This window comes from Amphiura filiformis, chromosome 4, assembly GCF_039555335.1.
Source record: "Amphiura filiformis chromosome 4, Afil_fr2py, whole genome shotgun sequence".
Classification (NCBI taxonomy): domain Eukaryota; kingdom Metazoa; phylum Echinodermata; class Ophiuroidea; order Amphilepidida; family Amphiuridae; genus Amphiura; species Amphiura filiformis.
In genome coordinates this window covers 39,597,945-39,622,276 of record NC_092631.1, presented here as the reverse complement: position 1 = coordinate 39,622,276, position 24,332 = coordinate 39,597,945, and the positions used below count along the sequence as shown (strand labels likewise).

At 36.4% G+C, this 24,332-nt stretch overlaps 1 protein-coding gene across 11 annotated transcripts in view; it reads left to right on the top strand.

Annotated features, from left to right (window-relative positions):
• Window positions 1-422: 422 nt before the first annotated feature.
• The window catches only part of LOC140150879 (uncharacterized), a 45,077-nt gene continuing 21,167 nt past the window's right edge, over window positions 423-24,332 (top strand). For all 11 annotated transcript variants that reach the window (XM_072173031.1, XM_072173034.1, XM_072173036.1 and 8 more), the window contains exons 1-13: window positions 423-567; window positions 4,170-4,272; window positions 4,839-5,122; window positions 5,550-5,804; window positions 6,838-6,935; window positions 9,165-9,257; window positions 10,627-10,660; window positions 11,169-11,519; window positions 12,685-12,929; window positions 13,377-13,520; window positions 14,458-14,629; window positions 22,387-22,437; window positions 23,647-23,718. In XM_072173031.1, coding sequence (XP_072029132.1) covers window positions 4,271-4,272; window positions 4,839-5,122; window positions 5,550-5,804; window positions 6,838-6,935; window positions 9,165-9,257; window positions 10,627-10,660; window positions 11,169-11,519; window positions 12,685-12,929; window positions 13,377-13,520; window positions 14,458-14,629; window positions 22,387-22,437; window positions 23,647-23,718 — 1,801 coding nt within the window. In that variant the 5' untranslated portion in view covers window positions 423-567; window positions 4,170-4,270. The remainder of the gene's footprint in view (window positions 568-4,169; window positions 4,273-4,838; window positions 5,123-5,549; window positions 5,805-6,837; window positions 6,936-9,164; window positions 9,258-10,626; window positions 10,661-11,168; window positions 11,520-12,684; window positions 12,930-13,376; window positions 13,521-14,457; window positions 14,630-22,386; window positions 22,438-23,646; window positions 23,719-24,332) is intronic.

Below are 24,332 nucleotides of genomic sequence, written 5' to 3'. Positions count from 1 at the left end.
GTACCAATCATTTTGATATAGCCTACCCTACACTTAAAAGCTATTACAAATTTCAAGTTCCTAATGCAGATGAGTTCAGATGGATTCCAAAATTCACCCAAAACATTTAAGCTGATTGAACTGGTAAATTTCTCCAATTGTCTACCATAAATTAAAACATATGCTATCTTCAGTAGATAGCAGATATTAACTATACATTCATTCTGCTTGAAAACAAATTTCAGTCAGTTTTATTTCCTCAAAATTTTTCAAGAATTCAGCAATAAACAATTACATTTATTTTAGGAACCTGACGCTATCCATATCTGTATCCATAATAGGGATATCACGTCATGTCACTGCCAAGTTTACTTATTGTTATTTAGATTTCTGACCTATCCTGGTCCTATGTATCATGTTAACTCGACACATTTATATTAGGAGACAGCGCCAATCAGCTGCAGGGAATCAGTTCATACCGGAGTAGGAAATAATACTGGCTCTATACAGGGTAGCGACCTGTTGGTGTAGAAACTTGTAAGACAGCAGTCAGAGTTTCAACTTAAAGGACAACTTGGAGAAATATAGGTATGTGCAATAAACTATTGATTTGTATCATTTTGATCTTGAGATAGCCTAACCAAAGTGTTTTAATTTTTGAGTGAGGACATTATCTTTATCAGAATCAATGGTGAACTTGTATCTCTATAATTAAACAAGTATTTTTGTGATTCTAGCAGACACCGTGCCACATAGGAAAACGCGGTAAATCGCACATGATAAATTCATCGCCATTTTGTAGATTTTAAGCTTTCTTTGCAAATTTTAGGCGATTTTAGGCGATTTTAGCGGATTGATCAAAATTTGAAACAATTTTGTAAAATTAACCTCAATTTGCTATGGTTGATCAAAATTTAGCACGATTTGTAGTGATCGGTCACAATTTTAATAAAAGCATTTTTGACGATTTTACCTTAATTTTCTGTGATTTATCCAAATTTATCACGATTTAAAGCACAACGAAGTTGTGGATCATGAAATGCCCCTTTAAACCACACCGTGCACACAGGAACTTGTGTTTTAAGGGGGTACTACACCCCTCTATAAATTTGTGTCTATTTTTGTATTTGTCTCAAAAACTAATAAGACAGTGGTAACAAAAGTTATGTATATTATAGGGGCAAGGAATCCAATTACTATATACTCGAATTTCAGTGACCCAATTTGTTATTTATGATCAGAAATAAGGTACCGCTAGGATGTACCTCGTTTCCTATCATATATACTGAACTGCTTGTCTTGAGTGACTGAAATTTCAGTAGTAGTAATTGGATACCTTGCCCCAATAATATACATAACTTTTGTTACCAGTGTGTAATTATTTTTTGAGAAAAATGCAAAGATAGTCACAAATTTACCACATGGGTGTAGCACCCCCTTAATATAAATGACAACTTTCTTGAGTATCCTCTCTACAACAATAATTATGTGCCTCTTGGATTTTTGAAACGGTATAACCAGTAGGGTATCTTTTGCATTTAATGATGTTAAATTCCTTGATTGTATTTTTGCTTGTTTAGCTGTTTAGGGCCTATCGTATGTTTTGCGTGTGTGTGTAATTATATCTAAATTTAAACAAAACTAAATGTAGATCTGGTAACAAACGATAGTGGAACACTCGTATATAAATATAAAATAGTAAGCAATTTAATTCACAGAGTGTAACTTTAAAATGGCAACTATCAAACACTCTTTTTATATCACAAAAGTAATGCTTTTCCCTTTTGTATAATATATCTTTACATTACTATTATCACGCGAAGAGGAAATAAATGGGACTTCTCAGAGTAGGTCTCTCTTTATTATGTTTTATGATTTATTAAGGTATTGTTAGATCCTGAAACTATTTTTTTCACGGATTCTAAACTTTCCATTGTTAAATAGTCTGACTATTTTTAGATTGCCAATGAATAACATTTAATTTAACCCTGCACAGTGCCTTCTCAGTTACTATGAGGCTATTGTGATCACACGAAGAAGGAATATAATTAAGCATGTTTGTTCGCGCAAGTAAACTGAATTAAAAGTAGTTACCTCTATTTGAAGACCTGAGCGCAAGAAGACCGTAAGTCCACTTGGCCCCTCAACATGTATACATTAAAAGTTATGTATAGTTTCTTAGGGTTTTATAATGTTTAATACATGTTCCAGGGTGAAAACATCATGAAAGGTTGTGAAATATTTACGAAACTATACGCAACTTTAGTGTATAGATGTTGAGGGGCAAAGTGGACTTACGGCCTTCTTGCGCTCAGGTCAATTAATTTACTATATATTTACTATGAATTAAATGTAGGTTAACCTCAATTTACTTCACTCGAAGAAAGAAATACATATGAACATGATGAATGTGTTTGACCCCGCACAGCCAACTGAATTAAAAGTAGGTTACCTATTTCTTTCTGGATCTATGGTTTGGAAACAAACTGCTTAGTTCAAAGAACAGGGGGAGAATATGTAGTAAATATTAAATGCCTCGCCAGAAGGAAGTCCTCACTTGTTTGAGTGGTAGGTCGTAAAATTATTTTAACACAATGAATAAACCAAAGTATGTCACGCAATAAAATGATTACACTTGCCAAAAACGTAAATATCACAGATGGTAAACTTGGAAAGAGTTTTAACGAAATCGTTAATGACGAAAACTTGATGGAAACGCGATAGATGGGCAATTCCAAGCATCATTCCGCAACGCGAAGTTTGCATAATTATGCAAATTAGGGTCGTTTAGAAAAGTTTCTCCCACCTTAATCTTCACCTATACCAAAATAGTATACATTATACTATTCACCTACAAAAAATAAATTGGCTGCTGCATTAAAAATAATTCAAGTGCAAACTTCGCGTTGCGGAATGATGGTGCTTGGAATTGCCCAGATAATCTATCAAAAATGCTTTCATATAGAATCTTAAAAGTGCCACTGCCACCGAGAAGTTGAGAAAATAAATCGACTTCCTAGGATGAGAAAAATGGGCAAACAGTCAGTCTTAGACCTGCGTTGAAGTGGAAAATGGTGCAGCCCCCAAGTTGATTTGAATTCAACTAAAAGATCCAAATATATGAAATATGCCGTTAATAATATAATGACCTTACTAATTTCAAAATTGTCTGAACTATCCAAATTGTCCTAATTAGCCATAATAATTATCCTAAAAATTCAAATTAGGCCTATCTAAAATATCCTAATATCTAAAATAACATTAGATGCAACAAGTATATCCCAATTTAGGCATAATAATGTCCTTTAATAATATCCAAATATCCGAATATCTAACTAGCTTAAAGGAGGATCTCGTGATCCTAGCATCCTCTTTTTATGGCATTTTTTCAGTAGATATCCACAAAAAAAGTTTTCTCCCAAAATTTCGCTTGATTCCGGTTTTGCGTTTGCAAGTTATGCATTATGTGTATTACACTGCTCCATAGGCCACTGTTGTAATTTTGTTCTGGAATACCAGAACGAAATTCAAATTTGACGATATTTTTGCTAAACAAATTAATCTGCAAGAAATTTTTGGTACATGAACATTATAGCCAGAGCTTTCCAGTGGCATAACTTTTTTGGAGAGAAGTGGTCGGATGAGGCTGTGGATCACGAAATGCCCTTTTAATATCTACGTGTTCTTTGTGCGTACCTTCTCTCTAAATTCCAAAGAGTGAAAAAGTCAATCCTCCTCGGAGTGACTCTTCGGGTCAATCGAAAAGATTGACATTTCAATCTACCAAGAGTGAAAATCACATACTTTCCTCCATACAAGTAAAATTTTCACTCTGCTAAGAGTGAAATTTCTATCTTTTTAGAGTGAAATTTTCAATCGTTTCACAGAGTGTTCCCTCAGCACAATCTATCTCGATTGAAGTGTGTTTAAATTTAATAAACATAAATAAACTTCAATCGAGAGAGATTGTGCTGAGGGAACACTTTGTGAAACGATTGAAAATTTCACTCTAAAAGATTGAAATTTCACTCTTTGCAGAGTGAAAATTTTACTCTTATGGAGAAAAATATGTGATTTTCACTCTTGGTAGATTAAAATGTCAATCTTTTCGATTGACCCGAGGAGTCACTCCGAGGAGGATTGACTTTTTCACTCTTTAGAATTTAGAGAGTTTGTTTTGCTGTACACAGGCTAAATACGATTCAACATAACCAGGAATTCAAACCTGAAGCCTTAGCCAGCTTGAATTGTTACAGAGTACATTGCATACCTTGCATACATCAACATCAACATGTAAGTAATCAATAACAAATAATCATGATTAAGTCAATCTATTGAGTTAGTTTTTTGCAAAGGCTATGAATATAAGACAAAGACAAATCTCAGCATAAATTATTCAATATACCATTTCAAATCAAGATTCTACAAATTCGAACTGCGGACTGCAGGTGATACTGAATAGGTACCGATTTATGTGCGAGCATTCGGGAAATTATTTCATGCTGAGGGTTTAATCAGAATGAATCGAAGGAGGAATTTTGCCTAGACTCTTCGCAGACTGTTTTTCTGGCATATCGCGCGCCTTCGGCGCCGGTAAAATTACCTCCAACTCCGCCTTCGGCGGATACTAAGTATTTTCTGGCTCGTTGGATGTTTGTTTGCCTAGACTCGCCGCCTTCGGCGGAGACTATTTTTGTTCTAGTATTTTGATATGGTTAGCGCCAAAGGAAAGGACGACGCCTTGAATCAAGGCTACGAAAACAGAAACAATCACTATTGAGCTAAGGCCCTACGATAATAAGAAAGGAATTTGCTTAATTGTTCTATATGAACATGTATTTTTTTTTTGTTTATTTCAGGTCCAATCCAACAGGTAGTTACACTGAAGAGACTCAGCTGCAGGCCTTTCGTAATTGGTGCAATAAACACCTAGAAACCGTTGATGAACACATTGACAACTTGGAAACGGATTTCTCAAATGGCTTAAAGCTGATTGCTTTAGTGGAAGCATTGTCCAAAAAGAATGTACCTGGCAACCAACAGAAATCAGGTTTACCAACCGATAGAATTCGCCGGCTTGATGTGGTGTCAATGGCTTTGGCATTTCTCAAGGACACAGAACATGTACCCTTGATAGGCATAGGTACGTATTTGTATTGCAAAAGTATGTAATTGATAACTCCATTTTATTTTGAAATATTTGTCTTCATAAAAAATTAGGACTTGCTGGATTTTCAAATAAAAAAGAATCGAAGTGCGGTACAGCTGCTTTAGAAAATGAACTTACAAGTTGCGAGTTACGAGTACTGCACTCTATATTTATTTGAAATCATATTGAAGCAACCACTCATGTCAATATCGTACTTCAGAAAATACTAAAATTTTACAATTATATATTAAATCCTTAAAAAAAGATCAACTTTGACCGATGTTTTAACTACTTCTTTACAAACGTAATCGGTCTTTTGACCCCCATCCCCCCTCCCTCCCTAACGAAAGGACTTTCGTTTATAGGGCTTCGTCGAACTTTTGGGCTGTTCCCTTATATCATTTTATTATATTGTATATAGGGAAGGAAAACATTGTAGATGGTGACCGAAAGTACATCTTAGGTCTGGTATGGCAACTCATCCAGCATTATTCCAAACTTGGAGGAGGCAGGGGAGGCCAAGGAGGGGGACCAACAACAAGCAAGCAACCATCTCTGAAGGAAAGGTTATTGGAATGGTTAAGGGAAAAACTCCCATCACCAAACATCAGCAATTTTAAAAAAGACTGGCAAGATGGAAGGGCATTAGGGGCACTTATTGATGTTCTAGTTCCAGGTAAAGTACAGTGGTGTAACCATAGATAAGAATATATTGCCCCCTGAGATGTCTGAGTACTTGCTGTTCTAGCCACAGGTAAAGCAGTCAGTGGTTTAACCAGAGGGGGAAGTGGGCAAGAAGGGTAGACTATCCCGTGCGATATCTGGATAGTAGTTGATGTTCTAGTCCGAGATAAAGTAGTCAATGGGATAAGCAGAGTGGGAAGGGCAGACTTCCCCTGTCTTGATAGGTATTGATGTTCCAACCCAGATTTAGTACTCAGTGGTTTACCAGAATGGGAAGGCGCAGACTGTCCCCTGAAATGTCTGGTTACTTATTGATATTCTAGCCTTCGCCAAATATTAGTAGTAGTTAGTGGTGTTACCAGATGGAAGGAGGGGTAGGAGGGGCAGACTGTCACCTGTGATGTCTGGCACTTATTGATATTATGGTGTAACCAGAGTGGGAGGGGTAGGAGGTGCAGACAACCTCCTGCGATGTCTGGATAGTTATTGATGCTCGCCCCAGCTTAAGTAGTCAGTGTAACCTGGGGACAGGAGGGACATACTGCCCCGGTCATGTCTGGATAGGTATTAGTTCTAGTCCCAAATAAAGTAGGCAGTGGAATCACCAGAGGGAAGGAGGGGGCATTGTCTGTTGATATTCTTCCAGGTAAAGTAGCTATACCAATATCTATACCATCTCTGTATTGGGAGAAACAAGTAGCTGTACCAATATCTCTACCATCAGTGTTGGGAGAGACAGGTAGCTATGCCAATATAATTATCATCTATATTGGGAGGGACAAGTAACTATATACCAATATCTATAGCATCTGTGTTAAGGGGGACCAGTAGCTTGCCAATAGCAATACTAGCCATTGGAAGTGTTTGCATCAAGTTAATTTCGAACTGTACCAAATTTGGAGGATCTGGAGGTAGGGCTAAGTATGCATTACATTAGAAGTAAGTAACTAAACATGACAGCAAAGTGCAGAGATTTTACAGCTTAGATAATTTGATTAATTTACTCTTTACATTTGATATAACAGGTGCATTTCCAGACTGGCAAGTCTGGAAAAAAGAAGATGCCAGGGGAAACATAGCAGAAGCCATGGATTTTGCTGATAATTGGCTTAACGTTTATAAAGTAAGTAATATCATTCTAGCATGACATGTCTTAATTTCATTGTTTGGAATATAATAAATGAATAGTTTCATATGGAAATCAACAAGTTCTCCATGTGTGAATTGTATCAGCCAAGTGGTAACCCAGCAAACACAAAAACGTTTTAAAAACGTTTGAAATAAGTTATATGTTGGCTTTTGGTTTAGGTACAAACGTTTTGATAACACTAAAATGTCGGGTTATATAAAGGTCATGATAACGTTTTAAAACGTTTTGTATGAAAACACTGGCACTGCAACAATATTTGTAAATGTTTTCAAAAAATGTTATTGTAAACTATTTTTTCAAACATTTTTGCCAAATATTGTGTCAATACTTAAATAACATTATGTTAAAATATTTGAACCCAGCATGGTCATTAAATGTTGTGGTTTTTTCAAAACCTTTTAATAACATTTAAATGTCGGGTTATATAAATGTCATAAAAACGTTTTTTAAAACGTTATTGAAAATATTTTGGGCAAACATTTTTCGCAAAATATTTTTCAACCCCAAAATAACATTCTGTTTAGAATGTTTTGTATCAAGTTTTCAAGACTGTTTTTGGAATGTTATTAAAACGTTTTTATACCCTTAATATAACCCGACATTTAAACGTTTTCTGTAAAACATTTTTGTTTGCTGAGCAGTAGATTATCAAAAATGTTTTTAAGGTTATGAAAACGTTTTATACTCTTAATATACCCTTTATATAACCCGACATTTAAACGTTTTATGACAACCTTTAAAAACCTTTTGCGAATGATGTCGAAAACGTTTTGTGTGTACATGCTGGGAAGTCACACTGGCAGCACAAATTACAACCTGTGTCGAACAACAGTGGGAGAAAGTATAACCTGATTATATTAAGGTTGTTATAAAGACAAACAAAATGGCGCCCGAATGGTGCTAAGAAATTGATAATGTTTTATGATACGTACATGGAATGATCAAGGGGTAAATTAGGACGGTATGGAATTACACCACATTTCGCCATACTGCATTTTAGAAACGCTTGCTGTTAGAATAAGAAAAATTTTAATTGTAATTATTGCACAGGTCACGGCGACCCTGTGACCTTTCCGGAAAAAGCCGAGTGGCAGGTTTTTCAAATAAATATTTTCTGTGTAAAAACTGTATCATCAAATAGGTAATGGAAAATATGAATATTAACTGTACATCTATCACAACAATTTTTGATAACAACTTGCGTCACAATTGATCTAGTATAGAAGGTAGAGAATTTATTTCAATCTTACATACGCCATTTTTCATTTTTGGAATTAAGTGAAAATTAATTCTGTAAAAACTGTAATTTTTTATGTAATTTTCACATTAGACCCGACAAAAGATTACCGTTTTGTTGTTATGATAATCTAATCTTTTGATTTCGTAAAATTAGGGGTCTAATGTGGATTTAGGATGCAAACTGGAGCAATCCAATGCCTTGTCAAAAGCATTTGCTTCAAAATGGAGTTCGGATGCACTTCGTAGTACAACTTCCGCACTGCGGGAAAACACATGCACAGCATCAGCAGATACAATATAAATAATGGTAGCTTTATTATAATACACATTAATGTTTTAAGCAGATAAAATTCCAAAATATGATGTAGTAATGAAATTGCGATTCATAAATATTATAGGCATATGTTTAAATTTTCACGATGACACTATCAAGTCCTTCGTGGTCGAACGGTCTAAGGCGCTGGTCATATGGTATACGTGATAGCGGAGCAGTGCAGCGTGGGTTCGAGCCCCGCCTCTGCCTAATTAAATTTCCTTCTTTTTTTAAATATCATATTATGTTAGGGAAATGTGGCTGGGAGAATGTTTGTATGGCGAAGAGTGGTGTGGTATGGAATCTTGGGTCATTTCGGGGTAAAGTGATGTCATTGAATAGATCTCAAAAGGTGAACATTTTGTCATTTCTCCAAAATGGATTTGAACACAATGACCCTTGGGTACAACGGCGTGTGTGATGTCAAACGAGGTCAAAGGTCATTTAGGGATCACTTTACAAATGATTTTCATTCTTCACACGAATTGTCTTTTCTGATCTCGTATTCGGCGGAGACACATTTTGTCAATCTACTTGTTGTGTCTAAATCTGGGGAAATCAATACACAGTAACATGTTCTGGTGTTATCATTGTTTTACAGTTTTATTGTAATACGGCTAAGAATAATAATTTCTTGTTTCTTATTTAAGCTTGTGAATGCTGACAACATTGTTAACCCTCAAACAGATGAAAATGCAATAATTACATATATTGAGCAGTTCAGTCGTTGTACACCAAATGAGGTGGGTTTAGATTAATTTTCCATTTTAGTAAAAGACTAATAATTGTTATGCGACATGTGACACAGTACACTCAAGTAATATGATTTTTGTTAATCATTCCAGATGATATTTTGTCAACACAAAGCGCTCCAGAAGCAATATTAGAGGCTGTGTAATATGTATGTGTTCTCCCGGCACCATGGGCACGTTGGAGAATTCTCAAAATGATCTTCCAAAAATTGCTTTCCCCTCCCCTTTTTGAAAAATCCCTCGCCCTTTTGACATGCCAACAAACCTTTGCCCCTCTCTCTCTCTTTTTTACACATGCAAGATTTGGGGGAAACCAAATTTAAAACATCATATAATACAAGCGCAGCGAACATGAAATTATGCATATTTTATCGTGTTCCAAACGTTTTCTTACACCTTTTTAGGGTGCAACATAGAAACGCTGCCCAAAATATCTGTGCCAAAAATTGCAGTGCTGTGTAGTCATAACAAGTGTGGTAGTGAGTAGTGAGTGTCAGCCTTTAGATGTCACAGCTGCTATATTGGGTTATTCCTGAGGGTATCAGACTAAGCAGTGTTGTGTAGTCATCACAACCCTGCTAACCAAATAACATTCTCTGAACGTTCTGAGAACGTACCGTTGATGTTTCTAGACGTTTCGATAAAACGTTTTAAACACGTAATTTTGTTGAAGGTTTTTTACGTTCTAAAAACGTTATTAAGAGACGTTCTAAAAACGTTTTCACAACGTAAACAACGTTTTAAAAACATTTCTTTCTGTCACCCAGGACGTATCCAGGACCTACAGAAAACGTTGTAAAAACGTCCAAAACGTCCTGAAAACGTTATAGGAACGTAAAAAACTTATTGTATATTTTGTTTTTTATTGCAGGACGCACTTATGTTACGTTTTTACTACGTATTTAGAAAGTTATAATGACGTATTGAAAACTTTTACTAGCACACTTTACAAAAGTACCAAAAATATCATGATACATAATATACACAACTATAGGTCTGGCTTCTGGAAGAAAAAAAACGCGGTCCATGGCAGTTTTACAGTGACCAAGTGACGAAAACTCCGGACGAAAACGGTAGTATAAGTGTGGTAGTGATTGTCATCCTTTAGATTTCACAGCTGCTATATTGGGTTATATCTGAGGGTATCGGACTGCACTGAGCAGTTCAGTGTAGTCATCACAAGTGTGGTAGTGAATGTCAACCTCAGATGTCTCAGCTGCTATATTGGGTTATATCTGAAGGTATGGGACAATAAGCAGTGCTGTGTATTCATCACAAGTTTTATTTAGATATGTTTATGTTTGTGTGTGTGTAATATTATTGATGTGTTTGTTTGTTTGTTTGTTTATTTGTTTGGCAGATCTTCAGCGGGCAAAAGGGCTTGGAGAGATCAAGTAAGTTTCTGTACAACATTGTATAATTATGTGACACAAAAAACATGAACATTGCAAAATTGGACCATTTGAGATTTGGAAATATAGCTAAAACAAATACAAAAATTAAAAAGCTTGAATATGAAACCATTTTGTTATGTACCACATATATATTTTTGATACCAAACTAGAGGACATGCAAAATACTAAATCAAAATTATTCTCACAAGACTCGCCTATGTTCTAGTGAATAGGATAAATAACCCCACATGAAAATGTGATTTAAAATTTATATAAGCTAAACAATTCAGTTGGACATTAATTAAGCCACAGCAGAAGAGCATTGTATAATCTACTAGAGATTAAATTCATCTAGTCAACCAGAATGTAAAGATATCTTGGAGCAATCAACATTGCGCGATCAGTATCACTGACCTTCAGCTGGGTTGTGATTTTAAACACCTTGATTCCTGGTGAGAGTATTCACAAATTGTATAATCTATGTTATTTACATCATCTCTAATTTCAGCGGCTCTGTTACAGTACATCAGAAGTGACCAGAGTAAAGTGGACTTCCAAGGAGGAAACCTTTCACTTCCAGAGATTGGAGTCAAATGTGAAATTCCAGAGGGCGCTTTCGGGAAGGACATCCCAGCAGTAAATGTGTCAATGTCTATACAAGAGAATATTGACGATTTCCCACCAATTGATCCTGATCATCTGATGATAACTCCCATTGTCAGTTGTACTGCCGGTGAAATTGAATCTTTTGACAAACCAGTAACCATCACCCTTCCCCACTCTGTTGAGAGTTTCAAGGACTTTGACATAAGCAAACTTGATGATGATGATATCAATCTTTGGTTCAAGTCAAAGCAAGGTATGTCGGCTTGTTTGTCATATTCATCATAAACACCACATACTTTATTGGTAAACACCAGATTAATAAACCCCTCAAGTGCGAAAATTTGGTACACCTCCTCTTAATTAAAATTAATGTTTGGTCATACCTAAATTAATTCTGCATGCGCATATTGCACTCAATTCAACTTGAGCATGAGGTTGAACATCACAGTGTATTCCTCCAATGGCCTAATGCCTGAATAGCCGACATTTATAGACATCCGAATACACTTACAGGTGTAACTACCTGCCAGATGCCCGTTTTATTACATCACATACCGTAACGCGTATTCTCTCTAATTAACGCCCAGAGGCGCAACATTTTTTTTAAGGGGGCGTTTGTAAGAGGTGAATTTTCAATGGAAAAACTCACAAAATACTACTTCCGGAACTCATGAAAAACGACTTCCGGTTTGAAATACGGAGACCACATGTCATCGGAAAATACTACGAAATTAGATCATAAGGGCATTTTTATTCATGAATGTAATTTAGTTAGATACCGTAAAATGGGGTAACTTCGGTCAGCGGGGTAACTTTGGTCGGTCAAATATATATTTTTAAATGGTCATATTTTTGTACAGCGATATTGTTTTTAGTCATATTTGGTGTCAATTTGTTCAGAAATATATTTGGAAGAAATATTAGTCGCTCATGTGCAATTTCCTCGAAATTTATGAAAAAATCGGGATTTTTGACCAAAATATTTGTGAGCAAGGATGTGTGCTGAATTTTTTTTTTCTTCGTGGAATGTATGCTCTGACCAAAGTTTCCCCAAATGCGGGGTAACTTTGGTCAGGCTATTTTGAACCCCTAGGGCACCCTTACAAAATTATTAGAAAATCTTTTTCAACTTCAAGGTGTAGAAGTGAACCCTATTGTCATAAAAAAGAGATAATTAGCAATATAATTGGTTTTGTTTGGAAGCAGTGGTTTAAAAACTCTGAAAAGTGCCCAAAGTTACCCCATTTTACGGTATATATTCTACCATAATGTGGTGATGAATTGGATGAAAATGTAAGGGCTATTATAATAGTTTTCATTTGAATTTTTTGTCATCTACGTTTCTATTGCATTTCGATCTATCATGCAACATTTAGATCATATTGAAAGCTAAACTTTTGTTTGTTCTTAATTTACAGGAGTTTGGCAGAAAGTTCCAGGTACAAATGCCGGAGATATAACACAAGGAGTCCGGCTGAAGAGCCTTACAGAAAGCAAAGCGATGCTTGAAACTGAGCACTTCAGTTGGTTTGCATTGTCATCATTCAGGTCTTTCAAAATGAAGCTTCTAATGTTTGTACCACAGGCAGTTGACATAGCAGAGATGCCAGAGAACCAGTGTGTATATGTGACAGTGTATGCTGTACACAAGAGTCGTGTTGAGGTAAGAAACTAGTTTCAAGGTCATTTGTAGGGTTTTGTTCAACTTATTTTAATCGAAGATGTTCCTAATGTTTTGAAACCCATGATCACAAGTATTAATTCCGGTGATGCAAATGAGTCCCTTCCTCCTCAAATGTTTGATCTTGTGCTCGTCTCAGCACCCAAAAGGAGTTGTTTTAGACGAGAAAGGGGCACACCAGCTGGGTGGGATAACCGATGTGCAGCAGATGAATAGAAGCGTGACGCGTGACCTCTACAAATAGTGTATTAGAAGTATAGACCATTTACATTATAGCATGCTTGTGCTTTTGGTGTACATTTTGAAATAATCAGCTGACTTATTTATTTATCGCCGTTATTGTGGTTTTTAGAAAAGATGTAATTGGTTTGTTTGTTTGATTGATTAGATTAGCTGCACGATCATTAAAAAAATGTTTTCGCTTCACAGGAGATAAGGATGAAACAATGTGGAAAACAATGCGTGGAATGCGCTGAAGAGCAAACAATTAAAGTCCGAGGAAAACAGAAAGATCTTGCAATAACATTGAAAGAAATAGAACCAGAAAGTTGGAAAGTCTCGCAAAGAGTAGAGGTTAGTTTACGTCTCATGTTTAATATGAATTTTATATAGAATGTAATTTAAAATAATCACTGATGTGTGTTTATCAACAAGCAGACAGTGGCGTAACTAGGGGGGCAGGGGGGGCAACATGCCCTGGGCGCTACCGTTAGGGGGCGCCAAATTGACCAATTCAGCCAGGGCCAGCATCGATTCTGCGCCCCTCCAAGTGATGAAAGTCAAAATTTTCGCCCGCTTCGCGCGCATTTCAACAGAAAATCTATTGAAAGAACATTTTAAGACCGATATTCAACTTCTAGTAACCAAAATTAATTAGTGGTAGGCCTTATTTGTCAAAAATTTCGCGCTCCGCGCGCAATTCTGTTGAGAATTAACTGAAATTCTCGGGGGGGGGGGAAGGGCGCCAATTTTGTTTCTTGCCCCGGGCGCTACCGACCCTAGTTTAATACGCCACTGCAAGCAGAGACTGTATTCAGTGTGGGGATAGAGTCGGCACCCCCCACCCCACCCCCTTCGAAATCATATGGAACGTCAGTACATCCCAGGTACTAATTGACCAAATCTCTGCGTGTATTTCTCCTGGGAAATCGATTCTTATTTTTAGACGGCACTGAACAGGGACAGGGGGGTACTGATGTGATGTTTTTGTTGACACATTCACACGTTTGTACCCCCGTTCAGGAAATCTGAATACACAACAGGCTGTATTAATGAAATTACTTCTCACACTAATGATTCCTTTAACATTGAGATGCTACATTATATTGATAAAGGGCAACATGATTTAAACCCTTGCTCATTATAAATATCCATCAACCTGGGTTTTTAGTCAAATCAAATGTTAACGTAGAAGTGAAGATCGATTTACATCATTTATGTAACAGAAATGTGTTGCCGACACATATTATTATATATTATATATATTCCATACATCTTTTTTGTGATACAGCAAATTCCACATGTTCAGCTTCGGGCAGGAGATTCAGGATCAACATGCCAGTTTCGTTTCGAGAAGCCGACAAACATGAATTATGTGGAGCTTCGTGGTCGATATGATGTGCAGCAACAAGACACAAAATATGTAATCAAGGGTCGCTACTTTGATATCAACATGTTTCCAGGTAAGATACACGTGTTGTTGCTCAGTCTGCATTGGTTTAATACCGTTAGTTGCTATAACACAGTTTTCAATGGAAAATAAGCCTTGTATTTCAAGCACAATTTTCCAAGTGTGTGAAAATTTTGGACCCAAAAAATGATAATTATAAAATTAATTTTGATGCCTTAGGCCCAATATTTATTGGTCTCGTTATGAGTTTTAAAATATTGGACTCGACTACGTCTCGTCCATCGTCCAATATTTTAAAACTCAGCATGCTCATAGCTCGACCAATAAATATGGGCTCAATCGATCCAATGTTATATGAAAATGGAACTCTCACAGTGAAAAGAAATTGTTATCAATTAAGAGTAGGAGATTGAATCTACAAATAACCACAATTTCAACATGATCTGAGACCTTTTGTTTAAATCACTGAAGTGTATACTAAGACCATCGTTAAAGTGCGCCTTCTGTTTTGGGACGTGATATAGCCTACTTAAAGGCCGATATTGGAATGTCATCTTTCCCTGGGTAAGATCTGACACCAGGCCAGCCCATGGCCAGAGGGTAACATGAGTAGGTTTGTTTCACCTTGAAGGCAAGGATAGTCTTGCAAATATGGGCTAACTTTCCCCTAGGCCATCCAATATGCCATATACAGTAGGACTACAACTGGTATCTATGGTCAGTTTATACTCCTATTTTCCACATCTGTTATTTTAATATGCTCCTTTAAGGGATCTAAAATGAGCGTTTATTGCGTTTCGACAGTATTTTTTGTGGGACATGAGAGCACCTCAGACCTATCGAATTGCATTCTGAATACGAAGCATGTCTTTCTGATATCAAATAATTTTCATTTTTGAAAATCACAATATAATACAAATTTTATGACAAATTATAAAAATGTGATATTTTTCAATTTTTTGATATATAACAGTCCTCGAAGTAAATTATATAAATCTAATGATATATTCTTAAAGTGTATGTAGCAGGGAGGAAAAGCCGACAGTCAATTGAAAATTTTGACCTTTCATTTGAAGTTATGGATTTCTTTCCCAAAAAGACCTAATTTTTTTTGGTATAAAAAGAAAAAAAATCCATATCTTCAATACGAAAGGTCAAAATTTTCAACTGATCGTCGGCTTTTCATCCCACCTACATACACTTTAAGTATAAATCATCAGATTTATAAAGTTTACTTCAAGTACTGTTAAATATCAAAAATATCAATTTTTAATGATTTGCCATAAAATGTGTATTAAATTGCGAATTTCAAAAATCAAAATTATTTGATATCAGAATGACATTCTTCGTATTCAGAATGCAATTCGACATGTCTGATGTGCTCTAATGTCCCACAATAAATACTGTCCAAACGTTCATACCCCAGCCCTTAAAGACAGAGATAAAATATTTTATCGCGTCTGACGTCATCTCATGATGCAGTCATGTCTACAGTAGAATTCATCTCGACCTTTGCAGGACTTAACCCCATTAAAAGCTATTAAACCAAGATAACACTCATTGAAACAGCTCAACTGATTAAATCGGATCTTCTCTGGTTGTGCACAAGTGACTGTTTTCATGTGCGATATCGCAATAAAGCTGGTATTCATAGCTTCAGTTGGGTAACCGATTATAAAGGAAACGAAAGGAAACAATGTTATGTGTGGCTTTGTTCACGAAATCAGACAATGTCGTGCTTTTTGTAAACCAGCATTCTTGAAAATGAGCAACATAATGATTTTTGACTTAACACGGTTTAGAAATAATTTCTTCATATTTTTGGTGTTATCTGTCGTTTACATATCCTTCCTAAAACACCAAAGTACGAGTATTTCCAAACATCTAAATTTGCTAAAATTTAGGACATGTTACAAAACTATATTGTCTAGAATTTTAGAAGAGTACTTTTAATATTGGCCGGTTATTTTTCACACAGCGACGTTAACTAGGCAATGTACTATTACCTATAACATTAACTAAAACACCAAAGTACGAATATTTCCAAACATCTAAATTAGCTAAAATTTAGGACATGTTAAAAACTATATTTTCTAGAACTTTAGAAGAGTACTTTTAATATTGGCCGGTTATTTTTCACACAGCGACGTTAACTAGTCATATCCCCATACTGTTAACGTAGGGCTATTTGTAAGGTCACGCGTCAATGGGAAAGAGCACTGTGTATTGTGTATAGGAAAACGGACAGTAACTGCAGTATGTGTCAATCAAATTCGAGCACGGTTTGTTTACAAGTGCCGTGATGATGACTTGCTGAACGCGGCGGTATAACCGGGCGCCTTATTGTTAATTTTGCACCTTCAAACATGCAAACCATCTCAAAAGTTAGGTCTTTATAGTAGGAAACTTTCTTTCGCGAAGGCACCATGTAAACAATGCCTGAAAAAGCGGGGCGGCTGCTTTTTGCTTTGTAAAAGTACGTAATTTTTCGCCATTAGCTGCTATTCCTTTTCTCCGATCAGCACCAGATAGATCGGTCTTCCTTTTACGCGCTATTAACCTGTGTAAACCAATCAAGGATCGTAATTGACAGTGACATCAGACGCGATAAATTCTTTTTATCTCTGTCTTTAATTATAGGAGCACAATGAATGGCAAAAATCGATGTGCAGCAGATGTCATTTCTCCCGGGGGGCCACTCAAATATGAGAGTGTACGCATGCGTGACCAATTTTTTTTCGAACACCCCCTAAACAAGTTTTCCTCTGTGAGCAAAATTACCCCCTAAGCAAGTTTTTAGCGTGCTTTCCCAAAAAAATTTGACCCCCTAAACAAGTTTTTGTCTAATTTTGACCCCCTAAACAAGTTTTTGTCTAAATTTGACCCCCTAAACAAGTTTTTTGTCTAAATTTGACCCACTTTACAAGTTTTGATGGATTTTGACAACTTGAACAATTTTTTGTAGGCCTACTAACTTGTCAGCTCTTGTCATTGAACACTAAAAGTCTACCCCTCCCGGATATAGGCCTTCCCCCCTCCGGTATCTCTTAGGTCTATTATAAATAATGACATGATGAATTCAGAGTGTACCATGAGGCCTTCAGATTCGTAGATTGTTACATGAATCGGATTGGATTCTCGTAAAGTAGTTTTATGAGAATATAAAATACCAATATACAGCGTTATTTATCCAGAGGCAACATTATAAGCAGTATTTACATCGTATTTGGTTCCGAATTCGGCACCTTAAGTTGATGATCGTGTCCCGGTATCGTGTCCCCTTTTCATGCTTTCTACCGCAAATATAATTTCCTAAAGTAATCCAGAGAATGGGAAACGCACAAATCTACCAGCAAGTGTAGTAAATAATGTGAGGAATCTATAAAAGTCCTGAAAATCTTTTTGAAATACATGATTTTCGTCTCCCCGTCTGTCCACTGAACTATATACCCACCATAATTCAAAGCTATTCAAGTAACATTTATATGACGTCATTAATTAATATGCACGTTTTTTAATCTAAACAGTATTTTACATAGAAGTACAAGGCCATGGTTAAATCACATGTAACACGTCATGAAATATATTTGCATAATAGAGTGACACTCTAGGTTTGGAGTATGCTGTAAACATTTCTACGAACGGGGAATTCCGGCACTGGAATAAACTTTTTTCGGAATCGGAGTTTCAGCAGATTTGAAAAGCGGATTAAAATGGAACCCTAAATGCGTTACAAACAATTTTAAAACTACCCCTTTTCATGAAAATCACCGTTTTTACCCCCCCATACTGCAGTTACTGTCCGTTTTCCTATACACAATACACAGTGCTCTTTCCCATTGACACGTGACCTCTACAAATAGCCCTACGTTAAAAGTATGGGGATATGGCTAGTTAACGTCGCTGTGTGAAAAATAACCAGCCAATATTAAAAGTACTCTTCTAAAGTTCTAGAAAATATAGTTTTTAACATGTCCTAAATTTTAGCTAATTTAGATGTTTGGAAATATTCGTACTTTGGTGTTTTAGTTAATGTTATAGGTAATAGTACATTGCCTAGTTAACTTCGCTGTGTGAAAAATAACCGGCCAATATTAAAAGTACTCTTCTAAAATTCTAGACAATATAGTTTTGTAACATGTCCTAAATTTTAGCTAATTTAGGTGTTTGGAGAGGTCGCACTTTTGTGTTTTAGGAAGGATATGTAAACGACAGATAACACCAAAAATATGAAGAAATTATTTCCAAACCGTGTTAAGTCAACAATCATTATGTTGCTCATTTTCAAGAATGCTGGTTTACAAAAGCACGCCATTGTCTCATTTCGTGAACAAAGGTACACATACCATTGTTTCCTTTCGTTTCCTTTATAATCGGTTACCCAACTGAAGCTATAATACCAGCTTTATTGCGATATCGCACATGAAAACAGACACTTGTGCACAACCAGAGAAGATCCGATTTAATCAGTTGAGCTGTTTCAATGAGTGTTATCTTGGTTTAATAGCTTTTAATGGGGTTAAGTCCTGCAAAGGTCGAGATGAATTAGAGTCACGCGGTAGCCGTGACCAGCAAGTTTTTAAAAAAAAGACTGATAAAGAAGACTAATAACAGATGCTCCCGCGAGACTATATTTACAGCTAACATTAAAACACTTGACTTCTATTGTTCGATGTTATTTTTCGCTGGGTACAAAATGTATCTAAAACCATGCTAAATGTTATTTACAGTCCCAGGTGTAATATCTTGACAACTCATTAATTCAAAAAGGGCCACCAATCCTACAGTCAATCATTGTTCGTAATAAACAAATATTTTTGCTTCCATTTCACGTGGTGTTTCATAGCGAAAATTAGTTGCAAATCATACTGATCCAGAATTTTAGACACTGCTACAGGTCTACCTGGTTATCACCTTCACACTACTTTTTCAGATTCACTTCCAATTATACCCTAGCAATTTCTGAAATACCGTACATACAAATTCCGAACCCCATTCGCCAAAAAATCAAGTTTTTCACAATTCTTTTGTTCTTTTCGGACGACACATCAATTCATATACTAAATATTGTACATCGACACGCTATTTCGCAGCTGAGTCTCGTGGTGTAATGGTTAAGGCATTGAACTCCTAATCCGGGAACTCGAGTTCGAAATCCGATGACCAACTTATTTTTTCAATATTTTATTAAACAATAATTTTATTGTCATTAATCAAGGATAACACAATTTTAATCATCCAGTGCTATTATGATATTATTTTTTTTATCAAAGCAAGATGTTGCCAATATTTTTCTCATTTTAGTTCTGTCCTACCACGGGGCGATTCGCATGATAATAGGACAATAAAACATGTGATATGTATGAATGGTTGTTGAATCGATCTAGAGACCTGTTCCTTTGTCATCTTCAGCTATCGTAGAACTGTATTCCAACATGACTGTCATTTCAATTGTTATACCGTTCCGGTTGGTTTATTGCATACACTCTATAAGTGTGAAAAATTATTATAGTATGGAGGCCAGCAGGGACAAAAACGTATCCAAAAAGATACAACCAAATATGGAAGGCCACTAAAGTCATAGTGACGTAAAGGAAAATTAGCAAAGCGGCAAAAATACCCAAATGCCTATTAAAAGGAGGGACTGTCCCCACCACAGACACATGGAACCCCCGATAGAGAGCAGGGCTTGAAGAATGAGGGAAATTAAAACTACAAACCGCGAAAGACCGCCAACAACCGCCGCTTAATAGGGAAATCCAACAGGGCTGCAAAGAACTATCAACCGCGAAATTTGGATATCCAACTAGATTGCCCCGCAAATCTACAAAACCACAATCATGGTTGACATGAAGAATGAGGGAAATTAAAACTACAAACCGCGAAAGACCGCCAACAACCGCCGCTTAATAGGAAATCCAACTAGATTGCCCCGCAGGGCTACAAAGAACTATCAACCGCGAAATTTGGATATCCAACTAGATTGCCCCGCAGGGCTACAAAAACTACAATCATTAAAACATAATTATCTTGCTAAGTCGTGGCACTTAGACGCTTCCGTAGTATAACTAAGCCTTGCTACATATACACGCATTTCTCAGCTTCAATTTGAAGTAAATCGCCTATATAAAAGTAAAATGCCTATTAAAAGGAGGGACTGTCCCCACCACAGACACACGGAACCCCCGATAGAGAGCAGGGCTTGAAGAATGAGGGAAATTAAAACTACAAACCGCGAAAGACCGCCAACAACCGCCGCTTAATAGGGAAATCCAACTATATTGTCCCGCAGGGCTACAAAGAACTATCAACCGCGAAATTTGGATATCCAACTAGATTGCCCCGCAGGGCTACAAAACCACAATCAAGGTAGACATGATTAATGTGGGAAATCAAAACTACAAACCGCGAAAGACCGCCAACAACCGCCGCTTAATAGGGAAATCCAACTAGATTGCCCCGCAGAGCTACAAAGAACTATCAACCGCGAAATTTGGATATCCAGCAGGGCTACAAAAACTACAATCATTAAAACATAATTATCTTGCTAAGTCGTGGCACTTAGACGCTTCCGTAGTATAAGCCTTGCTACATATACACGCATTTCTCAGCTTCAATTTGAAGTAAATCGCACTGACTCTGTGTCTCGCTGGCATCGTCAACATTGGGTATGTGTTGTTCATATTTACATTTTCTTAGTTGCCTTGAATAAAGTTTATTAAAATGTATATGTATCCCTATTAACATTACAGTCACGCGGTAGCTGTGACCAGCAAGTTTAAAAAATAAACGGCTGATAAAGTTTTATTAAATTATTTACTGTCATAAATCAAGGATAACATATAATTTCAAACATCTATGTTTCGTTTTATTCGTTTTATGGAGTACTTCGTAACCCGATGACTTTCCAAACTTATAGCTGCTTGGCTATATTCATAAAAAGAAATAAAATCCACCAAAAAAACGTTGACAACGTAAAGAAAGCAGCAAGTTTAAAAAGCCCCCACCTCGGCTCACTTTTTGAAACTTGGTCCCATTTTGAATATCAACAGCAAATCGGTGTTTTTAACGTTTAAGCAATAGCATCATTGCCATTAACATGCCTACTTATTATAAAACAAAACATATATAGGATATTGGCCATGAACAACATATTAATAACCTTTCTGATCGTTCCAGAATGCTAACAACTTAATATCGCATCGGCACATTAAAGATACATAACACTTCTGGAAATGTTTTAAGTTGATAATTATGACAAAGTTTAAATCAGTATCTTTTACAAATGGGACCAAGTTTCAAAAAGTGAGCCGAGGTGGGGCTTTTTAAACTTGCTGCTTTCTTTACGTTGTCAACGTTTTTTGGTGGATTCTACTGTAGACATGACTGCATCATGCTTAACGCGTCACGTGCGTAACGTGCTCAACCAAGAAAAAACACCCCTTTTCACGCGTTTTTTTGGTCACGCATGCTTACATCATTATATTTGAGTGCCCCCCCGGGTCATTTCTGCGTGTTACTCAGTAATTTTTCAGCACCTCTTTCAGATGCCATGCAAGAAAATAGTCCTTCTCTTTTTTTCAAGTACTGCCCAGCTCTAATTAGTGGTTTTAACCTATGCAAAACTTGTCTTATGCCATAAAGTGTAACATGAACTAAATGTTGTAATTCTTAAAAAGAATATTATTTTAGCTTTATTTACCAGTAGTGGTCACAATTATTAAGCTGCATGCAAGCTAAACTGTTTGTGTGTTTAAAACTCCTGTGATGTGTACGTTATTACAATTTTATTTGCTTCTTATTTTGCAGCCAAGCTCCCGATGACCCTATCAAAAGGCACAAGGATAGACCCAAAGATTGGTAAGTTATGTTGTACCCAAACAAAGTAGTTTTATGAGAGAGGAAAAAAAAGATCATGTACGACGTCTACATATTCAACCAATGAATGCTGCGTCACTAAGCTGCGTCAAGTAAGAGAATAGAAACACGATTTGTATTAAAGAGGGAAATACCACTAGGTGGCACTTCCCTGATATAAACAATCATTCTCCACCACCCCACACGATCATCGAACGCGCTGTTGCCAGTGTGTAAAATAATGGTTATAGAGTACCGAAGTGATGACGATATCGCTGGAGCATGATGAAAAACATCCACAGTCCAAATTTGGTGGGAATCGGATCATGAGGGCCCGAGATATGGCCGCATGAATACCTAATTAGCCCCATTGAAATCAGTGTAAATTGGCCTGGTTCCAAACAGTTATGAACCAGGCCAATTTACACTGATTTCAATGGGGCTAATTAGGTATTCATGCGGCCATATCAGAGGATGATTTAAGGAAGCCCCATCATGCACTGTAAAAGTGTTATCACTAGTGTTTCAACTGCCACTTTACTTTTCAAATCCCATTGAACTCTGTGCAAAAGATGTTGTTTTAGAATTGCCCGTGTGTCATTATTACTTGGTCGATTTCAGATCTAAAGTGATGTATGCATGAAGGATAATTCACGCCTTATGTAGATAACATAAAATGTGAAATCGACCAACTTTTAGAAGGTGTTTTTATTGTAAATATATCTGTCCAAATTCAAATTTAACCATGCACGTGTGTATGCAGTGGGCGGGCAGTGGTGTCATGTTCACTCACACAGCTGTGCTAACCGCAAGACTTGCTGGGAAGTGCTTAAATCATCCTCTGCGGCCATATCTCGGACCCTCATGATCCGATTCCCACCAAATTTGGACTGTGGATGTTTTTCATCATGTTCTACTGAAATATGGTCATGAAAATGCTGAAATGCAAAAAAGAAAATTTTATGACGTCACACTTCGGTACTCTATGGGGTTTTGGTTATGGTGTTTTAATACAGCAACAGTGGCGTAGCGTAGCGTATTTTTGTCCCTTATTGTACCGTATACAATGAGATATAGGGTATACTTGGTAGGAGCTGTCCAGTGTTGTACACAGACTGTCATCGCATCTAAATAATATCTAAGAATATGGTAAAACTTGGTTAAATACTATAGTATTAAAAGGAATATCCTGCGTCACTTTCCTACATACAGATGAAACTGGAATCACATTTACAGGTATGAGTGAGAGAAAACCTGCCCCTGATCACAGCGAAGTTTTGAAAGGTATGTTTGAAGTTTAGTTTTTCCATTTTATTTCTTGAATGGATGAAAACATTTTTACATTTTTATGTTGAATTTAAATGAAATGCTGTGTTGCGTTGGTTTGCTTGTTAATTGTTCATAATGTATGATTTTTAAAGGATCGTTAAATGAATTTTTTATTTGGTTTTTATTCTTAAAACCCCAATTAATTATATAGCTTCAAAAACATGATGTGGATTATCATTTATTTTCTGTACAATATATTTTGTCTACCTGCACCACCAAGTGATCAAAAATTATGTAATATGCCATAATATACCATATCTATTCCATAAAACATTTAGACCAGAAATAAGTCAACCGGGGTTGCAAATTGACAGGTGCATAACATCGAATATAATGATAACGTATGAAGAGCTTTGTTGCAAAACCCCTTACATCCACTCAAAAAATCATCAAAAATGTACTGATATATAGGGGTTTGGAACAAAAGCAGTTTTGGGCGGGATGCTTGGGTATCAAGCTCTTCGTATATGGTTTTTGTTGTTGAATATTTGCCGGAATCATTATGACTATTAAGTGCACTTTTGGGGTTGTAACTTGAAGCAAACATTGTCAATGGCGAATTAATTATT